The sequence below is a fragment of the Palaemon carinicauda genome, chromosome 40 (genome assembly GCF_036898095.1).
Source record: "Palaemon carinicauda isolate YSFRI2023 chromosome 40, ASM3689809v2, whole genome shotgun sequence".
NCBI classification, from domain to species: Eukaryota; Metazoa; Arthropoda; class Malacostraca; order Decapoda; family Palaemonidae; genus Palaemon; species Palaemon carinicauda.
The window spans coordinates 21,101,416-21,129,305 of NC_090764.1; the positions used below are offsets into that span (position 1 = coordinate 21,101,416).

Here is a 27,890-nt window from a genome sequence, read left to right on the forward strand (position 1 = left end):
CTGCATCTTTTATATCCTAGAATATATCACTTCATCAAGCTATGAATTATTGTAGAAGCTTTTGATGTTTTCTTGTTGGGAACAACGCAGCATGTTTTATCTATGGAAGATTCTTGGGTCTTTTGATTCTTCTGTGCAAACCACTCATCATTTGCTTTCTTAAAAAAAGGAATACGTAATTTGTAATTTTATTGTCACGTGTGCTGCATAACATTTTGAAGACATTCACAGACACATTCAACATATGCATACATAAAGTATATAAACGCAAGTAAACATTTAAATTTGCATATCTATCCATCTATATGTACATATATACAAAATACTTTTATGTATACATTTGTACATAATGCTACTTTCCATAATAATACCGAAAATGTAATAATTGAACTTTATGCTAACCCATTGCAATATCTTTAGCAAATATTTTTAACTTGGTTCCATTATTTAAAGTCTTAGATAAAAATTTGTAGATTCTTAATTGGCTTATTTTTTGTTGATTTTATAACTGTATTATTTCAGTGACATTTTGTTTCTTCTTGTCTTACTTTGTGTGGTTTCAATTAAAGGAACACATGACCATTTTAAAATAGTTGTGCATACCATCTAAAAAAACTGACATGATAATCATACTTCTTTTGCATTTTGTTATTTTCTATGTTTTCATATCTATATTTTGACTTGGCTGCAGCTGTGATCCTCAAAAAGCCTTGGGCAAGATACCCCTTCAAATTCTCCTCACTTTATTACTACAATATGCCATCACAATCCTAGGCACTCTTTCTTTGCTTGATCAACCAAAAGTATGGCGTTGTTGATGTTGTTGTTTGATGTTGATGTTGTTGTTGTTGTTGTAGCTCTTGGTGTGCTGCTTGTTGTTGTTTTCTTCAGTAACCTAATCATTTGCAGACGGCGTCACAGAGCCCAAGCAGCGAGGGAGTCTTGGGTCACACGAGACTGTCAAGTTCGGTAAGATGAACACAGACGAGGTCCCTGACACCTTTCTCCTTCTGAAGCCGAGATCACTTCCTCTTCTTTCTAAATATCGAATGAAAACCCCCAAACCCAGTCTCCTGTAGAATATAAAGGCGGGTTTACACTATCGAACGGTTCGTCGAACGCAGTTCGACAGACAAGTGTTTGAGATGATGTTCGAACATGTGAACGGGGTATTTTATTGTTGTCGAACGGTTCGAAGAAAGTCTGTTCTCGCCTGACTTTTGTGGGCGGGACTTCATTGTCCACAAACCTTATGCATTTGTGACTGACTTCAACTCTTCGAACCGTTTGGCAAGCAGGTTCGACGACCGGGTTTGACGAACCGTTCAACCGTCTAAACCACGCTTAAGACCTACATTCCACAGCCCAAACACATTAGTCATCCCTCTAAGCATCAATCGATGGTAAATTCCTTTCATAAGATATAAACATTTCGCGTCTTCATGAACGGAGACGATGTATTGATCCTAGCTAGAGTAGACTAAACCTTCAATTAAATAGTACTTAAAACTATAGGAAATACTGTAATGGATAATTTTCCTCTATAGAAAATTAGGGACACTACAGAGGTCAGTTGTTTTTCTGGAGGTCCAAAACATAAAAAAAAAAAATGAACTCGTGCCAACTTGTTCATGAGAAATTAACTTCCAAAATTAAAATTAATTTAACGGGGTATAGTAATTGATGTCAAATTCATTTAGAATACTGTTATTGCTTATGTCATAATAGTGTTGCCTGTCCTTATAACTTAATGGCAAAAATAATACCACCTCCAAGATTCTCAACTTGGTTGAACTTTCACAAGGATATTTTTTTTTTATTATTTCTGAATTCTGCTTAGTAATACACATATGTAGATAGACAAAAAATAAATGTAAAAGAAATGTACACGGGTTTTAAATTCCATGTATATATGGAAGGAACGAAAGAGATGAGTACTTGAGTTTTTGTGTTCATGGAGATACATGGAAGAAAAAGATTGTAAAAAAATTAGGAGCAAGACCATTTTGATTTTTAAGGAGTAAACGAAGAAGGCAAAATGTTCTTTGAAATTCAACATTCAAGTAAAGGAGAATACGAAAAGATATAATCAATTAGAAAAATAAAGTCCACTCTCTTCGAAACACCTGGAAGAGGTTTTCCAAAGATATTTCCGAGAGATGGATATAATGTGTAAGGATTGATAGCTCTAATCTCTGGCCCTTAAAATAGCTTACAAGGAGCAAACACAAGCAAATAGATCTCAATTTCAGCAATGTTATGTGGGAAACAGGAATGAGAAAACTGTAAGTAGTCAATTTGGAAAATGTAAGGGAACTACCTAAATACAATGCTGGGGAAAACCCTTCTGACGAATGACTAATTGCTTAATTAAATGAATTCTTACTATATTCAAAACATGACTCAAAAACATGCTTCATAGAACCATCTGAGACATGTCAACTACTCCTTTGAAGAAGGACAAAAAATGAACACTTAAAAAGAGATATTGGTTTCTGATTAATCGTTGATAGGAGAATTGAAACAAAAAGACACTGTCCTGACGATATTTTCATTTTGAAAAATATAACATAGAATTACAGTTATGGAAATTATATTTCATACGATGGGAGTTTCATAGGATGCTTATGTCAGAAATGATGAATATGGAATAAGGATATTTTAGAGCCTAAAATTATAATTAACATTCATAACCGTACTTAAAAAGGATGTTTATCATCGCAAAAATTTGTCTCCTTGACATAACTTTTAGCCTTACGTTGCCGATATAAGTTTGAGAATAAGCGAATCGAAAACAAAAACTGCCCTCAACAATAAACAAGCTACATGAGCTACCAGGAAGATAATGAAGAGATTAATATTAAAAAAAAAAAAAAAAAAAAAAAAAAACAGAATGAGACTTAAAGGTTTGGTAGGTTTTTCTGAAAGAATAAACGTGGGATGCTGGAGGAACTAAGGAACGATTCTTTAAAATTTTACAAAGTTCTTTGCAATTTAGGCTAATGACATCACTGTGATGGTCATTCAAAAGTGGGGAAAATACTGAGGGTTGTGTTGGCCAATGTGGTAACTCTCCTGACTGTTGAACGGCAGACTGGGGTTCGAGTCCCGCTCAAACTCGTTAGTTCCTTTGGTCGCTGCAACATCACCATCCTTATGAGATAAGGATGGGGGATTTGGGGGAGCCTATAGGTCTATCTGCTGAGACATCAGCAGCCATTGCCTGACCCTCCTTGGATATAGCTTGAGTGGAGAGGGGGCTTGGGAGTTGATCACATGTATGATCATATGTATATAGATCAGTCTCTATGGCATTGTCCTACTTCCTAGAGCAATGTCACTGCCACTTGTCTCTGCCATTCATGAGCGGCCTTTATACCTTTAAACAGTACTTGGTGAGTAATTGATACCATGGAATAAATTTTTCCCGGTGACATATAGGAGGAGAGAATTTTAAAGAGTGGACAGTTGTCTGAGAAAAGAAAACGATCTAAATGTTGCATACATATACTATAATGAATATTTATATTCAAACATATTTTTTTTTTATTAAAAAGCTAAGGAAGATTCTTATAAAGAAATGGGAGAAATCAAATAATAAAAATACAGGAAACTAAAACAAGGCTACACACAATCAAAGAAGATTCTTTGGAAGAGATGGAAGATAATAATTATGAAAAATAACAGAATAAAAAAAGGCTATACACACTACGCATAACATATACGAACGATAAAAATAACCTGTAACTCACAGGAAATTATAGAACCTTTCCTATCAATATTTTATAAATAAGCCGCAATTTTCTATAAAAAAATAAACATCGCATCCAGCACTCACATACAGCCGAGTGCGGTACCCACCAAGGGTATCGAAGTGATTGCATTTTCTTTCACTCAGCACCGAGCATCAGTAATATTAGTTTAATACCCTTTTCTCTTTGATCTCATCGCTACACGTCAGCTAAGGAGACATTAAAATCTATTTCTCTGCATTTTCATAGATGCAAATAGCCATGTCTACTCTTGAAGACAGATCGAGGATATCACTGAAGACATCCTTTGCAAATCCAATGAAGATATATTTTGTTTATTTCTCAAAGTAATATTTGTTTCTTTTATTTATCTATTCATTTAATTATCCAAATGATGATTATTCTAAAAAATAAATGTATATGAAACCTTACAACTGAACGATGAAATGAATCAAATCATATTCGAAATCGTGACGGCTGGGAAATGTCTTCACACTAATAAAGGTTTAAAGGGCACTCATGAATGGGAGAGGCAAGGGACAGTGACATTGCACTATCGAACTGGACAATGCCCTAGAGACTAGCCATATATACATACATATGATCATCGCCCAAGCTCTCTCTCCACCCAAGCTAGGACCAAGGATGGCCAGGCAATGGCAGCTAATGACTCAGCAGATAGATCTATAGGCTTCCCCAAACACCCCATCCTTAGCTCACAAGGATGGTGAGGTTGCAGCGACCAAAGAAACTAACGAGCTTGAGCGGGACTCGAACCTCAATCTGGCGTTCACCAGTCAGGGACGTTACCACATGTGAGCGAATTAAAATGATCTTGTCTCGCCTGACACATCTCGAGCATACTATACCTTGTTGATTGGTTGTTATGAACTCATATACTGTACATCCATTAACGACTTTCAAGCATTGAATGCAGTGTAACAATGGCGCTTCGTGTATCCTAACACAGCCCTTATTTTGCCTAATCACATAAGAAATATGTCTGAACATTAATTGTTCGTTATTTTTCCTTATAAAAAAAACTTCAAGTCTCTTGGATTTATAAGTTACAAGCAAAGGTGAGGGTCAATTTGACCTTCTAATTCAGTCGGCAAGAGAAAATTCAAAGATTTTCTGTTTTAAAAGAGAGAGAGAGAGAGAGAGAGAGAGAGAGAGAGAGAGAGAGAGAGAGAGAGAGACTGTCATAAAGTCGAGGATAAATTTTTATATCCGATTCCTAAATTGAGAGTCCAATGAATCATAAACTTGAAGAAAAAGTTATTTCCACATTATTCTGATACTCATATAAAAACCATCGCAGAAGGCTCATCTACCGGATAAGTATGGATGTATAGCCTCACTAAATTACCCTTTCTAAATAACCCTGTATTTAAATATACGAGAAAGAAAGGGCTATGGAATTAACCATAAGGTAAAACGAGATAATCTTACTCATTGTATTAGATAGTTTGGATGTAGCTCGTAGGAAAGAATAGATGTCTTTAGTCGTTAGATCAGATTTACTACAGTAAAAGAAACTAATTTTATTGTAAAGTAGCCATAGGATAATAAAGGTTATAGAGTAGCACCCATAGGTTATGGTTTCACAATGAATAAATCGCTTTCATCCTAACCAGTTTGAAGGTCGTTTGATATAAAGATATTTGTTGTGTTCACAATATTTGTCTAAATTTCCTTTTTTCTTTCTTGAAGCTGTTATGATCATAATGTTCTTTCAATTTCAGAGCAATCCAGTTCGGCTGTTCAAAAGAAAAAACGCCCGTACCTGCTCAAGAGAAAAGCCCTCACGACGGGCTTCTTCGATTCCAAAAAAGAAGAGACCAAAGGTGAGGAAAGACGACAACGGGTTAGGTTAGGTTAACTTTTGATGTTTTGGTTAAGGGTACTACATGCTACCGGTGAAATCATAAAAACGCATAAAAAACAACCTGAATTACTACTTAACTAATTCATTGGATATAGAGATTTGAAAGGTAACTAAAAAACAGAGGGTTATTTAAATATCAGCTGAAGAGGACACGAGTAAAAGAGTCCTACAACCTACCAGTAAAATTATAAAACGCACAAAAAATATGACCCGAATTACTGCTTAGGTAATTTGCTATTGAGATTTGGACGGTAACTGGAAGACATATGAATATTTAAATATCAGCGGAAAAGGACACCATCAATGTGTCTGTTTATTAACCTAGTCAGTAAAACGCATTGAAACAGTTCTATGGCAGTTTAATGATGACAATGTATCTCTTAATCCAAAAAGATAGAAATTCATATCTCCTGTTTATTCAATTTCATGAGAAGCGTTCTATTCTAAATGAAATCTTGGTAAACAGATATGTGTGCTTCTGATTTCTATAAAAATTAAGACAAAATAGTTAATGACAGGTAAATAGGCGACCAAAGCCAAACTCGTCGCATTATACCTGTGGAGAGATAAGTGTCACTCAAAAAGTGGAAATTATTTGGCTTCATAATAACATTGAATCTATACAATGTTTAGATGCAAAATACGCATAGAATTCACCAAACCTTGGAATTTAGTTTCCTATTTTCTTGTAAATTATTAAATAAAAATATAGCAAATTATGGTTTTCGAGAAAAATAATGCTTAATTTTTTTTTTTTACATCTTTCATAAAAAACCATAACTAATCCATAAAAGTAAATACTACATGAAAGTAACTCCCCTCCAATCTCCACAAAAGAAACTTTATCTAATATGTTTATTTCCTGACACCTTATGAAAGCTTGGACATAAGGGGCCAAGAGACTGTAATTGATACAAAATTTTGGTCCCAGGCCAAAGTTTATTTCCTCTAACAGTGCAAACTTGCTTTCGGAGATGACGTTTGAATATTGATTATCATCAAGCTGAAATGGAAATTAATCCTAAATTGAACCTCAAAACAATAAAAACCAGTCAAAAGGTCGAGGCCCCTTGGACCTATGGAGGCACTGAGTGAGCTAGACGAGCATCGTCAAAATGGCTGACATCCGTTTTAACGGTTTCATTTTTGAACGGGCCATTGGTTGGGAGGAACGAAGTCCCCCTGACATTTCAAGGCGGGTGTAATTTTAACTTCCTTCATATTTTCTGCGTTGACCATATAAAACCCGGTGCTGTAGTGTATACATAGTAATTTTTCGAATAACTATATTCCGTTAACATGTTCCTAGCAATGTACGTAATAATAAGTATCAGAAACTCGAGACTTTTCAATAAAGTTTGAACTGATTCAATAACACTTCCTTCATATTTTCGGCGTTGACCATATCAAACCTGGTTCTGTAATGTATACATAGTAATTTTACCAATAACTATTTTCCTTTAATATTCATAGCAATATACACATGTTAAGTATCCGAAACTCGACACTTCCCAGCAGAAGTCTACACTGGTTCAATAACTCATTGCACTAATTCAATCCTTTTGTTTTTCTTGGCGATTATTCTACGTTAACATATTCCTAGCAATATACACATGTATTTAAGCATCAGACACTCGACACTTTCCAACAGAAGTCTACACTGGTTCAATAACTCCTAGCTCTGACTCAATCTGTTTTTATATATAAAAATGGCGATTATTTCACACCAACATATTCCTAGCAATATACACATGTATCTAAGCATCAGACACTCGACACATTCCAACAGAAGTCTACACTGGTTCAATAACTCCTAGCTCTGACTCAATCTTTCTTTTTCTATTAAAATGGCGAGCATAGAAGAAAGGCGAATTAAAAGAAGACGGAGAAGAGTGGACGAAAATCACACATGTCAGAAATGGATCAGTCTCTCCTGTCTATTTATGTAAACAAACGCAAACCCTTGAGATTCTTACTGTGGTTTGGCACCGTTACCCATAGTCGACATTTGGCAAGGGTGCCAGAACCATTAGATGGCGTATGAGAGGGCCACTGCTTTTCTTATCCAGTGGTTAATTGTTATCAGTACACCTCTTTTGTTATGCATTTGACCTTTGTGGCTTTGATCTCAGAAACCTCTGACCTTTGTGGCTTTCATTTCACGAACATTTGATCTTAATTACTTTTATCTCATAAACATTTGACCTTTATGATTTTAATCTAACATACATTTGACCCTTGACTTTAATCTTACAAACGTCTGACCTTTATCACTTTAATCTAGCAAACATTTTATCTTTATTACTTTAATTTCACAAAAAATTATCTTTAATCCAACAAACACTTGACCTTTATGACATTAACCTCACAAACGTTGACCTTTCTTAATTTAACCTAAAAAACATTTGACCTTTATCACTTTAATCTCACAATCACTTGACCCTCATGACTTTAATCTCTCAAACATCTGACCTTTATATCACTAATATAACAATCATTTGACCTTTATGACTTTAATCTCACAAATATGGTAAATAGGCTATAAAACTAGACAAAAAGAATCGGTTCAATTCTAGTGTCTCCACTCTAATTCATTTACTTTCTTATTATGAAAAATAAGATACGTAAGCCTAGCATATGTACCTACTTAAGAATAATATCCTTTATAAATCCATAAAGTGAGGATATCAAATAATAGGTTTCTTTACCATACAATAGTTCTCGATAATAATTGGCACGTTTTCTGCAGAAGTCACCCATCATCTATCACAATCAAGGTTCTTGATCTAAGAATTTTCTTTGACAATAACATTAGGCAACAGTAATAAGAATACCATCCCGAGAGAGAGAGAGAGAGAGAGAGAGAGAGAGAGAGAGAGAGAGAGAGAGAGAGAGAGAGAGAGAGAGAGAGAAGCTTGAGCAGGTGGATGTTAAAGTGGGCTCTCGAAAATGAAGGCAACCAAGATAATAAGCAGAAAAAGGGGCCTTCAGGCAATATATATTTAGATGTGTGAATGACTGAAAAGTATAGCAAGTCGTTGAAGCCACATGAAATATAAAAATAAATATTCGTATAATCCGTATTATTTTAATTAGAGTGTTAAACAACTTTCACGCCTACATATTTAGAGAGATGTTTAATTCTTCCCCACACGGTTTAGTATACAGCCCATCTGGTAACTGGTCTGCCTGTCTGACTGTGTATCTAACTGTTTAGCTATCTGTTGTCTGTCTGTCTTTCCCTATATATATATATATATATATATATATATATATATATATATATATATATATATATATATATATATATATATAACGTATTAATATATATATATATATATATATATATATATATATATATATATATAAGACGTCAAAATCCACATTTACTATCTATGACTGATAGAATTAACATATGGTGGCGAATCCAAAAGGCACAGGTCACGTTAACACTTCAAGGTGTAAGGTCGATTAGAAACTTAAGCTTGGTCAATTTCGACGTCATAATAGGAAGTTTGAGATCGACAAGGAACTTGCCAGTGCCTGGAGCATTGTCTTTTAAATAAACTTCTTATCTTATTAGGACATCGCCAGGATGAAACAATTAGTGACTCTACATTGAATGATATATATTTTAAGACGAGTACCATCATTGCTTGTTTTGAAAAACTAGATATTTTCAAGTCTACAAATGAATGCCCTAAACCAAAGGCTTCAAGAACGAAATTAAAACACGGAACTCGAATATCTTTGTTTTGACATTACATTAATTCAAGTCAATGAATTAAGAAAGTAAAGTAATTGGTTTTGCTTGAAAAAGGAGAGGGAGTGACATTCTTACTTAGCAATTATCTTCTATATTTGTATTCTTTCCGTTTCGTCTAATTATTAGCTTTAAATATAAGGACATTGGACCTCTCTCTCTCTCTCTCTCTCTCTCTCTCTCTCTCTCTCTCTCTCTCTCTCTCAATGTGAAGTAGTTCTTGAAATATTTATTCAATGTATCGTTATAACCTACATCATCTTATTCGATGTATCCTTATACTTACTTCTACTTATTCAATGCATCCTTATATTCTATACCTATTCATTCAAAGTATAACCTACATCTACTTGTTCAATGTATCTTTATAAGCTACATCCACTTATTCAGTGTATCCTTATAACCTACATCTGTCTGTTCAACGCATCCTTATAAGCTACATCTACTTTTTCAATGAATTCAATGTATCCTTATAACCTACAACTACTTATTCCCTGTGTCCTTCAAAGTCCAATTCATGACCACGACTGTTTGTTGCAGAAGGTGTGAACTGCGGACTGGTGTTCGGTTTATCGCTGACGCAATGTCTGGAGAACGAACGCAGCCGGAGTCGGGAGGCGGCTGAGAAAGCCGTTGCTGCTGCCGCTGCCACTGCGGCGGCTGCAGCGGCTTCGGCTTCGAGTGGTACCGAAGAAACGGATCCTCCTCTGAGTCGGAAATCCTCTCACGCAGGATCTCAAGCATCCTTCTCCTCACTCATCGAAGGAACCAAACAGGTGAGATGGGCGTTAGCTTTTCGTAGACAGAGGGAATAATTGTCTAACATTTTCATTACCAGCCAAATTCGGCTGAATCCCTCGTCAGGCTGGGAGGAGAGGAGAGAGGAAAGGTCCCCTTTTGTTCTGTTGTTTGGGGGAAGTGCCTTGGTAAATAGATAGATTTACATAATCGTTTTACCTAAGCCAGGGGCTATGCCCCGGGTACCACCTAGCCTAACCTAACCTCTCCCCTTGATCCCTTTAATGCGAAAAAGCCAGCTGAAATCCAGATCTGCGCTGTCCAGACCTTTATGCAGTAGAGGACAATTCTAAACCCACATTTGCGTTCATATCGTAGTTACAGTGACAGTCTACCATAAAATTTTTGTATAACTGGTATAAAAATCCTTCAGCTGAAGTGGAACTTTTAAAAAAGTGTGAAAGCTCTTGTGTTTTTGAAATACACAACGATATACAACAGTGGATTTTTAATAACCAAGATTATTGGACACGACATGATGATTTCTTCAAGTTATTCTTGTTTATGTTTTTTAGTAATTTTGCCATTTTATTTTTCAATTTGTTATATAGACCTAGCAAGGTGGTTCTGGAACTTTGTTGGGGACTTTGATTTCTGAGTTTGGGAGGTCAAAAAGGGCCACCCAATGACTTACCGTTAACGAGGTAGGACTGAATCACCTATAGCCTTGAAAGCTCACTGATATTTACCAGACCACACAGAAAGATAGACATGGCCCTTCAAGACTAATTGGATACAGTACACTAGAACAATAAACCCTTAAATTCCAATCCCTCCAAAGACCCTAAAAGTACAGAGCGTGGAGATTAATGTGCTCTGTAAAAACCAAAATGGTTTTAGTTAGTGAAAGTGGTAGTAATTGAGTCCATTCCTTGGTCTCATTAAAGTTTCTAAAAGGGTTATATTATCGACGTGAAGAAATAAATCGAGTTTGTTAATAAAAGTAATTATTCAAATTCAATCCTAATCCCTATTAGAGCCCTAGGGTTTATAGCTTTTCCCACTAGGGTTGTAGCTAAGCTAATAATAATAATAATAATAATAATAATAATAATAATAATAATAATAATAATAAAATCTTTCACTGTCTCTGTCTTTTCAGTCTACGACGGGTTCTCTAGAGAGTTTAAACTTGGAGAGGAAGAGACCAAGCCTTGTAGGGGGAGACCTCCTCCCGCCGGGGACCACTTCACCCGATCTCCTGACGGGGGAACCCTGTCCGCAAATTCCAAGCCTCCTCCACTCCTGCTTCAAACACCTCGAAACCAATGGCATGCGTACCCTGGGCATCTTCCGGGTATCGTCTTCGAAAAAGAGAGTCAGACAGGTGGGTACTATCATGGCTTCTCTCTCTCTCTCTCTCTCTCTATCTCTCTCTCTCTCTCTCTCGTTACCAAAATGGCTTCCTTTAATCTCTTTAGCCCTACGAGATAACTCTCTCTTGGTACACGTAACAGAGCACAGCCCACAACGAGGTAGACCATATTTGATCTCAGACTAGGGAGGAACAATACATACTTATCTCATTAGAATTCATTATGCCTCTATGAACTTCAGCAATGAATTTTGCACTAGATACTAGTTGACTGCCGTAGATAGCACCTGGTGTAAATATAGAGAACAGAAGATATCCAAAGTACAGAAAATTAACCAAAACATATAAGGAAAAGCGAGTAACTATTCACCGGGTTTGTGGAAGATTCTGTGTGACAGGAGAATGCTGGGAGATGCTGGTTAAGCTGATATATTCTCAAGCCCAATATATGTCAATCATTTCTTTGATTCATTTCTACTTGACTGGGAAACTATCATGAACCTGCTTCTTAGAGCTTAACATACTGTAATTTTCATATGGTTGAAGTCAATTAAAGACTGAAAAATTAAATCTATGGAAAACTCCATTACAGAATTTGCAAACCAAAAGATGATCCAGAAACCAGTTGGAGATTAAATGAATAAGGAACATGAATAGGTGACTACGAAGCATAAGGATTAGGAATTCTGGCAGGCTTATGAATAATATGAGATACAGACTTTGATAAATCATACCTTTGTACAGTGAACCATAATATAAAGACGAGAGAAGAGGAGTGACGTGTGGACCACAAATGACAATGGAAGAAAAACATTCAAATTGATAAGTCGAACTATTACCTTCGTAAAATATGGTAAAAGAATTCAAGGGATCAGAAATGTATGTACAAAGTAGTGCAAATTATACTGATCAAGGTGAATCTATTGCTTTGAGATGGTTTGGACATGTAGAAAGAATGGACAACACTAGGTTTGCGAAAAGATGGTAAAATGCAAAGGTGTTAGAAGGGAGGAAGTGATGGAAGAAAAAGCTACAAAGTGTTTGAGAGGTTTAGTTAAAAAAAAAAAAAAAAAAAAAAAAAAAAAAAAAAAAACCTCTAGTGCATGCCAGAGAGGTGAATGGCACCAGGTATGAAGGGGTTAATCAAAAAACTGTTGAGTCTTAGTAATGTTGTGGAGTACTTCTACACGGGTTCATGCAAGATTCACCATTTCACGTATGAGTAAAACTGAGACTATTATATTTTCTCCTGGAAGCCACCCATGTGAAACAGTTTACTGCTTAAAAAATAAGTGTTTATGATTCATATATATACATATTTTGTTTATATACATGTGTGTGTACATTGGAATTTCAGCTAACTCTCGTTCTATATACAATCAGTTACGCGAGGAGTTTGACAGCGGGCGGGGGGTAAATTTGAATGAGGACCATTGCCCCCATGACGTGGCCACACTCCTTAAGGAATTCTTCAGGGACCTGCCAGAGCCGCTGTTGACCAGGGAGCTCTACGAACCTTTGATAAAGACACAAAGTAAGAACGAAGTTTACTTCTTTGTCATTTCCAAAGAAATCATTTCAGTGTTTCAATAGAAACTCATCTTTATTAGATATAAAATAAGTCTGATCTTATGATCAAAATTTTTTAATTATCTGCGGGACTTGAACATTAATAAGCGGTCATTTTTAAGTCAATCTCAGGATATTCTTGATGTTATTTTAATTTTATTAACCTTAATTCCGATTCATTCATCAGTCCAAAGGCCAGCATTTTTAAATATTAATCATATTCCAATCATAATTTCAACCAAAATCTAACTGTTACTATACAGATGTTCTTTTCCAGAGATAAGGAATCGAAAACTGCAGTTTGAAGCATTGCAACACCTCATCCAGCTCATGCCAACAGCCAATCGCGACACACTCCACTCACTTCTCAATTTCCTGACGGCGGTTGCGGAACACTCAACTGACCAACACACGCAAACGGGTAAGTACAGTCAAGATCTCCATACATAGACTTTGTGAACATTAGTCACTTTATGGATTAATGGGTCACAGACTTCCATTGCTCTTTAGACTTGAGGTATTAGGATAAGATGGGATATAAAGCTTTGTTTTTTTTTATAAAACATGATCCCAGAATTGGTGTCATTCCCCCTGTGTGCTCGACAATAAAATTAAAACAAATTTTCCACAATGCAGCAGAAAGAAGAGGTAATATTGCGATCATTTGTGGTTATTACTTTTACTTCAAAATGAAATATTAACTATACCAAAAAGAAAAAATTTGGTAAATGTCAACCATAGCCATACACAGTGATTTTTTGCTAGGCCCTGTGCAAAAAAAATGCCAGAAACACTTGTTTAGCGTAATAGTGGCCAGGCCAAAAGTACACCTCAGAGATACCTGAACCTAACATACCTCAATCCAATCTGAATTTAGACACCATGACCTTTCATGGTCAGTACGTAGTTTTACGATCCATGAGGACCCAAAAATCTGTCATTGTTTAGTCGCTCCACCCAACAGTGGTTATTTCGGCCATTGTAGCTAATGTATGTGTATATACATGTTATTTTCCTAATTTAATTTATCATTGAGTTCAACTGGTCTTTCCTCAAATGTTGCTCGCTTCACTCGCAATTAACCATTATCTCATTGCTCCTCTGTTCTGGCAAGCAGAACTTGTGCTATGCTTTTTAGCCAATTAAGCGAATTAATCTGCATTCACCATTCTCTTGGATTACTTTCCTCTGCTTTTTGTGTAAAGGCAGCACAAACAGCAATATCCTGGCAGTCATCGTGCATCAGGCAAAATGATTCCTGGCTGGTATGCAGATTGTCAGTTTTCTGGGACACAAGTCGGAATACTGTGGCCATACCAGAAGTCGTAAAACCCTGCTAAATGTTTAATTTATGTCTGAAGTCCTCACAAATAATAAAAACTATCTTGTACGAATTAACTAGAGATAAATAAGTGTTGTTCCATGATATCTTTCGTGTAGATGAGCAATTGCATTCGTACAATATGTGTAACAACTGCAACCTTTAACTAGAAGAATTATCACTTAAAAGACTAAATACATTCAAAATTGTTAGAGCACAGTGAAAGACACTTGTAGTTAACAGTCTCATTCTTTTTATCACATAGTCTTCTTTATGTGTTAATCTCTAATGCAAACATCCTCAGGAGCTGAGAAGCATCAGAAAATAGATGAAGATCACAACTTACAACTTTTGTTTTGGGGTTTATTCCTTGCACTAAATCTCAACACATAACACGCAGTACCTTTCCATAAGTAGAGTCAAATGAAATAGTCTGCCGACACTCACTGGCCATTTAATTTGGAGAGAGCATTAACCTTATCCACAAATGTTAAGGGTCACAGAGCATTAACCTTATCCACACATGTTAGAGTCCCCCAAAGTTCGAATTTGACTATACAGTCTACCCACTTCATACAGTGTTTCTAACCGGCTCCTGTTTCATTAAAGAAATGTATGAAAATTCTGGTCTATTTCACAGGTGAAACTTTACATGGGAACAAGATGGACAGCAGTAACTTAGCTACCTTGTTTGCTCCCAACATCCTGCACATGGTCAAACCAGGTACAGAGACCATGTCCACGACGGAAATGGCTGTCCACGCCGAAGAGAGAATAGACGTCATTAATGTGGTCCGGACCATGATTGACCACAGCAAAGAACTGTTCGATGTATGAAGGCAATTTTTTTTCGTTTTCTCTTTAGATATTCTGTGACATTCTTTCTGAAATGATTTTTCGGTTTGTTTAAGTAATTTGTCGTCATCAAATTAAAGCTAGGGAGGATGGGGGAAACTATCATGTACACTTTCATAGAGGATGAACTAGGAATACAACAGAAAAATTATTATAATAAAAATCTGATCCAAACTTCAGATCAATAGTTACCCTTGAAATAAAAACAAAACTAAAAATTCAACGCCTAATTCAAAGATCAGCAGCTATTTGTGTCTGGCATTTCCTATTGTCCAAGAAATATATTCTTAAAGATAAAGAAATTAATCTATATTTCTAAAAGGATATATCTGAAAAGCTTTAAAAAATAAATACCAATCTAAAAAAGTCAATCTAAGCCTGTGTGATGTGTCTGCAGGTCACAAGCGAGTTACTGGACGAGATGTACCAGCACATCATGGACACCCATCCAGAGGCCTTGGACGTCCTCCTTAGGCGGCGGTGCACCGGACCTGACGAGTAAGTTGCTTGCATCTTTTTGTATAAGATTTCAGGGTTTTCGAATACTGAGCACAGTTATTTCTTCGACGTTTTCAAACGACTCATGCACAGCTTTATTAAAGCTTGCCACATTTAAGCTATATGAATCTTTTTTCTTACTTTGCTTCAAATTTCTACCTTTAAAAGAGATCTTCACTGTACTTCCCAAATATCTAAGAGTCGATGGAGCGAGAAAGTTACTTAGCGTAATAAATATTTTATTCTAGTAAATAAACGGGGAAAGAAAGCAATGTCCAAGAAAGTAAACATGTTTTGGGGACAGAAATAGAGACTAAATTTTTTTCATTATTTACAAGTATTTACCTTAACAATAGGAACGAGCTCCATGTCAAAGTTTTACTAATGAAACCATTATCAGATCAAATTGTGGATTATGTTACCAATACTTCCAAGAATATTTTCATTAACTTATTCGACGAAAACTTAAATTTTGAACTAATTTAGTATAAAAAACTGCAACAGAAGCGTCCATTATTTATGCATAACTTCATTATTGTATATAGTATTAAAGTTTTTACTTGTATTGATCTTAATCCCATCATCAATAGCCTAACGGTCCTCTTCTTTTTCTCTTTCAACTTTTGGCAAAGCAGAAAACGGCCAGGAAAAATACCTTTGCGAATCCGTCTCCAGAAAATGAAGCGGCACCGATTCTTATAATTTTTCAGTTTTCAAATTTGTTTGTTCACAATCTTGATTTTGGTCCGTTGAATCTTATCATTTTATCTGTTTAGTGTTCTTCCAGTCTAAAATGTTTGGATCGTGAGTCAATCTATGTATCAGGAAACGAATACTGTTCTCAGTCACATAGTATATTTTGTTCGGCCCTGTAAAATATCCCCATAAAAATGCATGTGAGAATATTGTGGTGTAAATTTCTATATTTCCGTATATTCAGATTTCTAAAATCTCACAGTTGATTACAGTATTTTTAGGTACACAAATAGGCAGCAGCAAATCGTGTTGTGGATATTCTCTGTGTTCGAAATAGGAAACTGAAGACTAGCAATACATTATCGTTGTATAAGGTTAAGAAAACTTGAAGTAACCTTCAAGCAACTGAATAAAAACCTTACTGATATTCTTTATAACAAATCATATTAATTTTAGGATAAGGAAAATTATTGATATTCGTCTTGTCTAAGATTAAGGAAAATATTGATGTTTTTTCTTGCATAAAAATAAAGGAAACTGTATTATGTTTTCTACATTAGGATTAGGCCATGAGTCAAATGTGTTCACTGTATCGTTTAAGAGGCAATAATGTCACGTTGACCTTCGACCTCACCTAAACCCCATTTCATCATCTATGTCTTCATCTCCACTGCCTGATTTAAATACAAATGTCTAAAATAGATACTTTATCCTACTCGTTTGTAGTCTGTTTTCTTTTTGTCAGTTATTTTATAACCATTTTGAGCCCTTTCAATCCCAATTGTCTTTATCTTTTTTACCTTTTTATTTTTGAGACCTTTTCAGAAGCACTGGCATACCATTCAAGTAAGTTTGAAAAAGTTCCTTAATCAATTCTTCGTACTGCAAGACTAAGTAATTGTAGTCTTAGCAGCCTATATGCCATTGATATACCAGTGTAATATATTCCTTTCATTAGAGAGGTAATTTAATCTAGTTATAACCCTGTAAAATATGCATTTGCACAAAGATTTTATAAAGGTTTCATCAATTCTAAAGGTTTCATCAGTAATTATTCGATGAGTGAGGTTCGAGGAATATCAAGGAAATATTAAGCATATAAAAACTAATAATACGAAATATGATCTTATACTTACTCCAGACAATTTATTGAATGATTGATCGATATGTGTTTAAAAAATAGGGAAAAATCATTTGTTTCTGAGTTTTTAAATGTGTAACACTTGAGGGGATACTCCTCACGTAAAGTGCTAAATGTATCAAACGTAAAAAAATGTTTTAAAAAATCATTTATGTAGATTTGTAAACACTTTCGGTTTAGTCATTTTTGTTAAGGAAACAAGACAGACTATATTCATCCACTTGAGGAAGATTTTACGTCACAAGTTTATTTTAAACGTTATTGCAAATTCCATTTGAAATCCTTAAATGATTTCCTGTCATCGACATAATTCGATAGCGCGCGCTCTCTCTCTCTCTCTCTCTCTCTCTCTCTCTCTCTCAAGCATCACGTGAAATAGAATATTCATCCTATAAATAACCTCTTAAAAACGAATTGTAAAAAAGGAACTGTCCAATGGATGATGCAACTCCCATATGCCTTTAGCAAATCACGTAATAATTATTTACAGCATGATCTTTTTCTGTCAAATGGACACCCATCAAGAGTACATAACCTCCAATTTTAGATGAAAACTAAACCTATCCAGATCCAAACGACGCTCGTAAACAATAAGACAAATTACCCGTTCGGCATTGCTGTCATATAGACGGGCTACCTCTCCCTTCAACAGCCAAAAAATGCCAGCAAATTTAGACATCTAAGCGTGCCTGGAGAGATGTCACTTTTCTGGCCATAAGACTCTCTCTCTCTCTCTCTCTCTCTCTCTCTCTCTCTCTTTTTACACATCAGAGTATCTATTTCCCCACCCTCTCTCTCTCTCTCTCTCTCTCTCTCTCTCTCTCTTTTACACATCAGAGGATCTATTTTCCCCTCTCTCTCTCTCTCTCTCTCTCTCTCTCTCTCTCTTAACACTTGTTTATTTACTCATCAGATGATCTCTCTCTCTCTCTCTCTCTCTCTCTCTCTCTCTCTCCCTAGACTTCTTGGCTGCCTGACTATGTATCCACGAAGACAAATGCTTAGCGATTGCTCAAGTGTACCCAGCATAATCATCACTAACAATGGAGTGAAATTTATATGGAATGAAGTCATCTTCGTCTGGTCTTATGACTGCGCTGCGAAGGGATAAAATTGATGCTAATTATAGTTTAAAGAGGTAATTCCCTCTTCCACTCATTCTCTCTTGTATAAAATTAGAGATCAGGTAAAACAATGACAAGATCATTCACAAAAGGGGAAAGGCTTTAAGGAAATACGTCTTTCCCATTATTCAAGTCTCATAAATTTACCATAAAAATTTTGATTTCAAACATTTTTCTTGGCAGAATTACCTAAATACTCTGCTCATAATCTTAGCAGACACAGCAAGTGCCAAAGATGTTCCAGCAACATGCTAGTGACATCATCTCTTTCACTGCATTACTTCAAGTTAATTTATCTAACTAAACCTTTGATTTACATACTGAAAAATAGATTATAATATAGATTAACTACTTCCCCATAATTCTTACTATACCTTTCCTATACTTACTCATTTTCTACATCAACACTGAGAGAGAGAGAGAGAGAGAGAGAGAGAGAGAGAGAGATCCACAGACCAATGTTGGAGCAAACATAAGAGCTTTAAAAAACGTTTAGTCCACAAAACACTTATTTGGCAAACATATGGATTTTAAATGTAAGTCAGATGTCCCATAAGAACCCTATTTCCAATATTGATGCAGATCATCCATGCCAAATTGAATTAGTGTATTTCAGAAATATTCCCAATATCATTTTTAATTCACAACCACATTCTTTTTGAAGGTTCTTTACCTTTAATATGCCACAGTCCAAGGGAAAAGGTGTCTGGAGTGAGAAGTGGTATTCTAATGTTCAAGTTGACTTTCTTTCATGTACATTGAAAACATCAGAATGACTTAGACTTGCATAATGTTATTTGTATTTAGGAATGCATTCCTTAGTTGAATTCAGGTATAACTAATGTAGCTAATAAGCTAATTAAACTAATTGACCTAATGTAGAATTTATTATGCTTAACTCTTATGCCAGAAGGTACTCACTTTTGCATTTATGTTGAACCTAACATGCAGGGGATAGATACTCCTTTATTAAAATGTTTCTGTAGAATATGAAAATGGATGGAATACCAAATAATATTATTTACTTGATGCTCCATGTAATTCCCTGTTTTATTTATTAGTCATACTTTTAAATTAACTGTTAATAAGTTGCATCTATAACATTGTAATTTCACTTGAATGGCGAAGATTAATACAAGTTCTGTACCATTTTCTTTACTAGAAAATCAATCAGTTTAACACCAACATTCTTGTTTGGTAACTTTTGGCATAACTTGATAGAACAGTAATTTTCATTTTTTTTTCCGTTGCGCCTTCTAAAGTCTTGCACTTAGTCGAATCGCCACAGAACTAACCAGCTTCTTTTTTTCTTTGCTTTGCTTAATTGCTACTCCCTGAAGTCGAGGTCAGCACCTACAGGAACTGTTAGCAAGCTTATTGGCACCTCACCGGCCTCAGAGCTGTCCCTCTAACGTGTAAGTAGCTCTTAGTGCTTTTGCTAATCCCAGTCCCTTCGTCCGATCCCCAAATCTTTGAAACTGACGGAGGTGGGTGTTTCTTTACTCTTTCTTTTTGTGTTGAGGTAAGATCAACATCACCTTACAACAGACATGAATCGAAAAACAATTGAAACTGAAGGGGTAATTGCATTACTTTGCTTATCTTGAATAGGACTGGGGGTCAAGGGCTTCCACTCAGTCCATTCTTGTTAGTTTTCACAATAAACCACCTCAGTTTCAAAAGAAACTATTCATTCAATACATGTGTGAATTCGGGCCACATTATTCAAGCTGTACTTCAATAACGTTGTGACCATCCTAGATAAATGATGGGACATCCATCATCAAGAGAAGACAAAACATGGCACTCATGAAATCAGAATTTTAATCCAATTTAACTCATTCAAGCGAGGAATGTTTCTCTTTAGCCAATGGCATCAATCCCCCGTTGAGATGCAACTTCTAGACACATAAGGGACTTTTCTAAGAATGGTCATATTCTTTTTTATTTTTCTCTTAGGGAATGTCTCTTTTCCTCTGCTTGCTGCTTACATAGAAGTATTTAGCATGTTCTCTAAGAATTCTCAACTACCCTTACACATTTTCCAACAGTGAATGCACTTCACAACTCATTTTCATTGAGATCCCCTTTTCTAATTAGGTTTACGTCGCCATCAGATGCAATGATTCCAAACACAACATTGTAGTCTATAGTCGACCTTCTTACTTTGCTATTCACTTCTCTAGCATTCAGAGTTTTACATCTAACCTTCCCTCAGTCGAACATCATTAAGCTTCTACTCAAATATTATTCTCTTCTCAAAACCCCAGCTGCATGGTGAAGTTTTTTCTGATATTTTTCATGCCAGACATTACAATCTACGTCAAAGCTTTCCTTTCAAACATAAGTTGTGTGTTTCTAGTAACATTAATACACCTGTAGGTAGATCTTTATTCTCTTTTTCCACAAGGAATTGGGGCATAAATTCTTTATCCAACCTCTAAAATTATCTTTGTGCTATGGGTCACTTGATTCTAGTGACTTAGTGTCTTTCATTACATTGCTGTTTGCAACAAGTCATGGCTATCTCTTCACGACATAATAAAGTTTTCTGCCCAAGAATCTCCAAGGTATACAACACTATGTTACTCCATCAAACTCAAACTAATATAGGAAGAAATAAGTTCCGCATCTCTATTGATACTAAAGAGATGGAATGAGTGTTTCATTCAATTTTTGCTCCTTATTGTTACTCTCATACATCAAACATCATTCTTTGTAATTGCTTTACTCGGTTCCTTTCAACTACTGTTCCATCACTTTTCTCTTCGTGGGACTTCAGCTATTTATTCCAATCTCAGAAACACTAACACCCAAGAGGGCTGACATGCAAGATTTTTTACTTGGCTCTCTGCGAGAAAAATAATGCTTTAATAAAATTATTCATGTCTTGGTGACACAACATATTTCAAATTACTTCGTCTGCTTCTAAAAATAAACTAATCCAATAAAGGATTGAATTTCCCTTCATGCCCTTTCCTACAGCTTACCGCACTGTTCCCATCTTTGAACTGCTTGGTTTTCTATCTTCCTCCTAGACAGGATTGAATCAAAAGGACTTCTTTCGATGTTGCCCTGCCCTTGCCTTTTTCTCTCTCTTTCTCCCCCCCCCCCCCCCACCCCCACCCCACCCCGCCGTGCGTAAGGTGTTGAGCACAAAAGTAAAGTGGATCCTACGATCAAAGCAGAACTGTAACACCTGCCATGTTACTTCCCACCGTACTCCTCGGATTGCATGGTTAAGGAAACATGTTTTAACTCTTCCTACCTCTGCATTCTGCATCAAATTCTTCCTTCCGCTAATAGACAAGTGCATTGATCTTTGCCCATTAACAGATAGATGCGCTGCTCTTCATGCTTTAGGAGACTTTTTTGTTTGTTGTTTTTTTTTTTAAATATGTGCTTATGTACTTGTTAATCATTTACATACAGCCTTCACCTCCATCTTCGTGGAAGGTAACCCAGCATGTTCAGAGTCATCAGGTTGTTCTATGATAATGCAACGACGTTATGAATAAGAATAATTATCATTATTATAAGAATAATGATACACTTGAGATGCATACCTGGGCCAAATAATTTGACAGAGGTAATTTATTATCAATTTACAAATAATCCTTCAATAGATATATTTACCTGTCCAAAGTTACAAATATTCACTAACACACACTATTAGATAGGAATCATCTGAAGGGGAGACCTAATAATTTTCAATAACATTCCTCAAAATTAGTTTCACCATCTTTTGAAATTTCCTTTCATAACAAACATAAAAACAAGGAAGCACAGATGGGAATGTGCACTATCTTTTACCATCTTTGAAGGCAACGATGATAATGATAACAATAAGAATCTTTTAGTGAACAACTGAAAATGTAACTTCTTTTCCTTTCAGCATTAGTAGTGACCATTTCAAAAGAACCTCACTTGCCTAATCCCGAAAATGTAACTTTTTCCCTTATAGCATTAGTAGTGGTCATTTCAAAAGAACCTCAGATTTGCCGAATCCCAAACTGTAACTTTTTCCCTTACAGCATTAGTCTTGGTCATTTTAAAAGAACCTCAGACTTGCCTAGTCCCAAAAATGTAACTTTTTCCCTTACAGCATTAGTAGTGGTCATTTTAAAAGAACCTCAGACTTGCCTAATCCTGAAAATATAACTTTTTCCCTAACAACATTAGTCTTGGTCATTTTAAAAGAACCTCAAACCTGCCTAATCCCGAAAATGTAACTTCTTTCCCTTTCAGCATTAGTCTTGGTCATTTTAAAAGAACCTCAGACTTGCCTAATCCCAAAAATGTAACGTCTTTCCCTTTCAGCATTAGTAGTGACCATTTCAAAAGAACCTCAAACTTGGCTAATACCTTGGTTCTTGAGGGAAGAGCTCCACTGAGATGACCAAAAGGAGCAAAAACATTGATAAACGCTGTTGGTTTATTTCAGGAGAACGTCACGTGTAAACAGAAGCCGCTCCCGAGAAACCTAGCAAGACCCTTTTACACAAAACTAGATCATGAAATGTTTGTTACTTTAATGGTAAAGAGGCTGAACCGGATATGAATTCCCTGAGAGTGATTGACTGACTGAATAACTGGGTATTGTAAAGTAGCATCTGAACAACGAAGGTTAAGGACGCCTAGGTATATGTGTAAAGATGCTCTCACGAATTGATCATTGCAGGTGCGTGTTTCATATGTTTTGGTGGCTAAAGGAGATATCGCTTTTGCTTGTGGATCCAGAGCAAGAAGAAAGCAGCTTTATAGGCAGACTTCACACTGGCTTTACTATCGACCGAGAGATCTTCGAGTTTGTAGATCTTTTAGAATAAATTGTGATAGAAAAAATTTGCAGTGTCGTTGCTTCTTTCAGGCTTTTTTTCACAAGCTTCTAATTTTAATCTCTTATCTAATACCTGTTTAAAATAAAAAGGATGCTATGAAACTCACAGCAAAATATTTGTCAATACATTATGCACTAGAGAGGTATGGGAGGAAGCAGCAGTCACACTGTAATAACGACCTCTGACTTTCATTCATGAGCCTCTGACTCTTTTCCATGATCAGCTGACCTCAGACACACTTTCATGATCCTACGACCTATAACTTTTTCATGATCTTCCGACCTCTAACTCTTATTCATGGTCTTCCAACCTCAGACTCTCTTTCATGAGCCTTCGACCTATGACTCTTATTCATGATCCTCCGACCCCTAACTCTTATTCATGGTCTTCCAAGCTCAGACTCTGTTCCTCCGACCTCTGGCTCTTATTTATGATCCTCCAACCTCTGACTCTTTTTTTCATAATACTCCAACCTCGAGCTCCTATTCATGAGCCTTCAAGTGTTGACCCGTTTTATCATGATCCTACAACATCTGACTCTTTTTCATGATCCTCCGAAAGCTGACTCTTTTACCTTTCAGGAAATCGAACACATGTGGTTCATTGCTTATACACATTTAAATCATAAAAATATTTCATCTATGCTAATTTTTTTCAAGAAACATCGACATTCTGCAGTCTCATCACATGTGCATCAGTAGAAATGGCGATCTGTTTAGATATGACACTGAAATCTGCCCCTTCTTTAAATCCCTGATGAAATTTTAAAGATATTAACCTTCTTAACTGTATAATCTTTCTAATTCCCAGTTTGGATCTTGACATTGACACCAGCAGTAGCGTCTTCGAAGGCAGTGAGTGCTCGTCTTCCCTTCCCCGTTCGCCCACAGACGCCTCGCATCATCACGATTTTGATCGGTGAGTCTTCTAGTCTTGAGAAAACTTTCTCTCTCTCTCTCTCTCTCTCTCTCTCTCTCTCTCTCTCTCTCTCTCTCTCTCTCTTAGATTTAAGGTCTTTTAAGTAAAAAATTAACTCCCTGATATTGTAACACTAAAGATTAGAAATGAAGCTACCCACTAAAAGTAACCTTTCATTAAAACTGTGCAACTCATACTTGAGGTTTCAAGGTTATAAACATGTAATTAAGTAGTAATCTGAATTGGAACGAAGATATATTTATATGTATGTTTCAAGGTCTACCCTAGTCACAATGCATTATATTTCAAAACATAACTCCTGCTAGAAAGCAAGAGTACGAATCAAAATACATATAAAATCTTCGCGTAACTAGTCTTATTTTCTCATATTTATTAGCATCAGTCGCAAACAATTCCCCCGGAGTAAGTACTGTGCCACACCTTGTGACACTAATTTTGGAAGATTTCAGAAAAATGTTCATGGGACACTTATTATAGAAGATATCAGAAAATTCGTATGGCACTATGTTTGCAAGATTCCTAGAAAATGTATGTGGAATATTTTAGGAATATTTTAGGAAGGTTTTAGGAATATTTAAAAAAATATGCTCGTATGGCACTACTTTTAGAATATTCCACAAAATTGTTCTTGAATGACACTGCCTTTGTTAATCAAAAAAAAAAAAAAAATTGTCAAAGTAGTGCCACACTACCTTCAGGAAATTCCAAAAGATTTACACATTGGTAAATGACAACTCCTGGAACAACATTCTTGTAAAACACGCAATGAACTATAACTCTATCTTGGATTGAATATAAAAAAAATTCTAACAAATCAAATGGTGTGTCGAAGTATATACAAAAATGATATCAGACCGGATTTAGTTTCATTCTTCCTGATTTCGTCCAGATTCTCCGGATTTGGTACCCTTTTCCAAGTGTCCAGACCACAATAGCAATTGTAGCTATTCTAAAATCATTAGATGAACGCCAACCTCTCACCAAAATATTTGGCACTCAGGTCCTGGTCCTCTTTTCGGACATTTTACTTAAACTAATTTTGGAACAAAAACCATCAGGGATGAGACTTTCAAACCTTTTTTTTATATAGCTGAATAAATTTCATCTCCATTAATATGTCGTTATACATAAGTGAAAAATGTATATGCATAGTTAGTAAATGAAGGAGAATAAAAATGATAATAATTAGACGTAAAACACGTCTTATGGCAACGAAGGAAGTACTAAATATCCGGACTTGAAATACGTCTAATGACGCTCAAGTAGTTGGACCCTAAACTAAGCATAAAACAACAACGTTTAATCTGTGCTTTGAGGTACTAACACCCTTAATGCATTGCCTTTCTCCTCCCTCGTGGCTGAAATAAAGAGCTCTACCCCAATCGTGGAGGAGCACACCATAGTTAGAAGGATTTCTGAATAACTTTTATTTCAAGATCTGGAATCATCTATAAAGGTAGACATATGATGGACAATTAAGAATGTGTAACGATTTAGGATCGGGTTGAGATACTTCCACATTTTAAAAGGGTGTTTCAAAGACAAACCTGAAAAGGTTGTAGGGGTGAATTTTATTGGTTATGCACTTGAATAAAACATTATGAAAACATGCCAACTGCTGACTTACAGCCAAAATCAGGAAAACAGGTCATTGACTAACCTTATAGTAAAATCTCGAAAATAAGGACTTGCAGCAGCTATTGTAGAAAGGAGCATTACCATCATCAAACAATACCAACAAAATTTAGCAAAATAACATCATCGCCATACTAAATGATCTTATTCAGCGCTATGTACTTAACGAAATCATAGTGCTATGTAAGCCAAATTACAACAGCAATCAATTAACTATCACAATGGACATTTTCCAGTTACACTTCTGGGCACGCTTTACAAGTTTCAGTTTAGGCATTCTTCATGAAAGAACGCAGACTAATGGCATAATGGCAGTCTCAATTATTTCACAATTCTTCTTATGATATAAAAACAGCAAATTTCTCATTCCTACATTTATCCAGCTATGTCAGTATCAACAGTCAAATAGATGAGGCCGTCCATTGTTTTCCTACAGAATCCGTACAAGCATGGATGAGGGTGACGGGGCAAGGATAAGAAAGCGAGAGGAGGTGGTGCACGAAGGAGCTGCTATCGCGCAGGTGGAACAGTCAGGGAGAAGGTAGGCGTAACCATATTCCAGATAAAGGGTCTAGTTTCAGCTTACTATACAGATAAAGTTTCTAACTGTAGCTTACCTTCCGGACTACGTTTATAGTTGCAGCTTGCCTTCCTGGACAAGTTTCCACTTGCAGCTTAGCTTCCGGACCAAGTTTCCAGTTGCAGCTTACTTTCTGGATAATGTTTATAGAAGCACCTTACGTTCCAGACTAAGTTTATAGTTGCGCCCTGCCTTTCAGATCAATATTCCAGTCGCAGGTTACCTTCCTGATGAAGTTTCTTGTCAAAGTTATGCTCTGTTCAAGGTCTGTTCCAGGAACAAAAGCCTGTGATATACAGACATATCAGTGACTACTACTACTTCCTTCTCATTGATGTACCTGGTTTAGTAGGGATTATAAAGCTCTGACATTCAATATATAGGCACAAAAAGACATCGATGAAATGAGATAGTAGGCTGTATTTATTGTAGATTTCGCTGAATTTCTGCCCACCTGGGTTCGTACTACTTAAACAACCCTTAAATATGGATACCAATATCAAAGCCATTCGGTTTAAAGGGGCAATGCCTTACAAAACAAAACCTCTTTTGAATACATCTTAAGAACTATTCGACACAAATCACTTTTGTCCACGACCTTATCCTTCTAGAGAGCCCAGGAAATTGGTTTTTGGGAGCCTGGAGGTCTATCTGCTGAGTTATCAGCAATGATTACCCAAGCCTCTCTGGTTTTAGATTGGGTAAAGAAGGGACTTGTGTGCTGATCATATGTATACATAGTCACTATCTCAGATGGTGTGATAACCACACAGACCCATCCTTTACCCGTGCCACCTTACAGACCTTTAAACATTTAAACAGGTATCTTAGTAGACCTGTCAACTCAAAAGAAGTGATGTGTGAAAACAATTTTCAATTGTAATATGATATCCATTCCTAAGCTATAACTCTAGTTGGAAAAGTACGAAGCTACAAGCCTAAATGCTCCAACAGGGGAAGCAGTATAGTATGGGAAGAAAATACAGAAACAACTTATAAACTATACAGTACATGAAAAGTAATGAAAACCACCAGATATAACCTTCCTATAGTCACTATGATGCCCATTAAAAACTAAACTTTGCAAGCCAGATAACAGCTCCATCAAGTAATTAGTCCTCTTTTTTGTTCATTATTTTCTCAATCAGAAGTTTTTGCTTTGTGAACTATTCATG

At 36.0% G+C, this 27,890-nt stretch overlaps 1 protein-coding gene across 5 annotated transcripts in view; it reads left to right on the forward strand.

The window, feature by feature from the left end:
* RhoGAP102A (Rho GTPase activating protein at 102A) overlaps positions 1–27,890 on the forward strand; it is a 110,690-nt gene that overhangs the window by 80,272 nt on the left and 2,528 nt on the right. The window contains exons 3-12 of one of the 5 annotated variants that reach the window (XM_068363454.1): positions 5,498–5,599; positions 9,944–10,179; positions 11,304–11,528; positions 12,900–13,050; positions 13,363–13,506; positions 15,047–15,237; positions 15,659–15,759; positions 20,061–20,135; positions 24,372–24,479; positions 26,572–26,676. In XM_068363454.1, coding sequence (XP_068219555.1) covers positions 5,498–5,599; positions 9,944–10,179; positions 11,304–11,528; positions 12,900–13,050; positions 13,363–13,506; positions 15,047–15,237; positions 15,659–15,759; positions 20,061–20,135; positions 24,372–24,479; positions 26,572–26,676 — 1,438 coding nt within the window. The remainder of the gene's footprint in view (positions 1–5,497; positions 5,600–9,943; positions 10,180–11,303; positions 11,529–12,899; positions 13,051–13,362; positions 13,507–15,046; positions 15,238–15,658; positions 15,760–20,060; positions 20,136–24,371; positions 24,480–26,571; positions 26,677–27,890) is intronic. The other 4 variants (XM_068363455.1, XM_068363457.1, XM_068363456.1 and 1 more) reach the window with 4 other exon arrangements.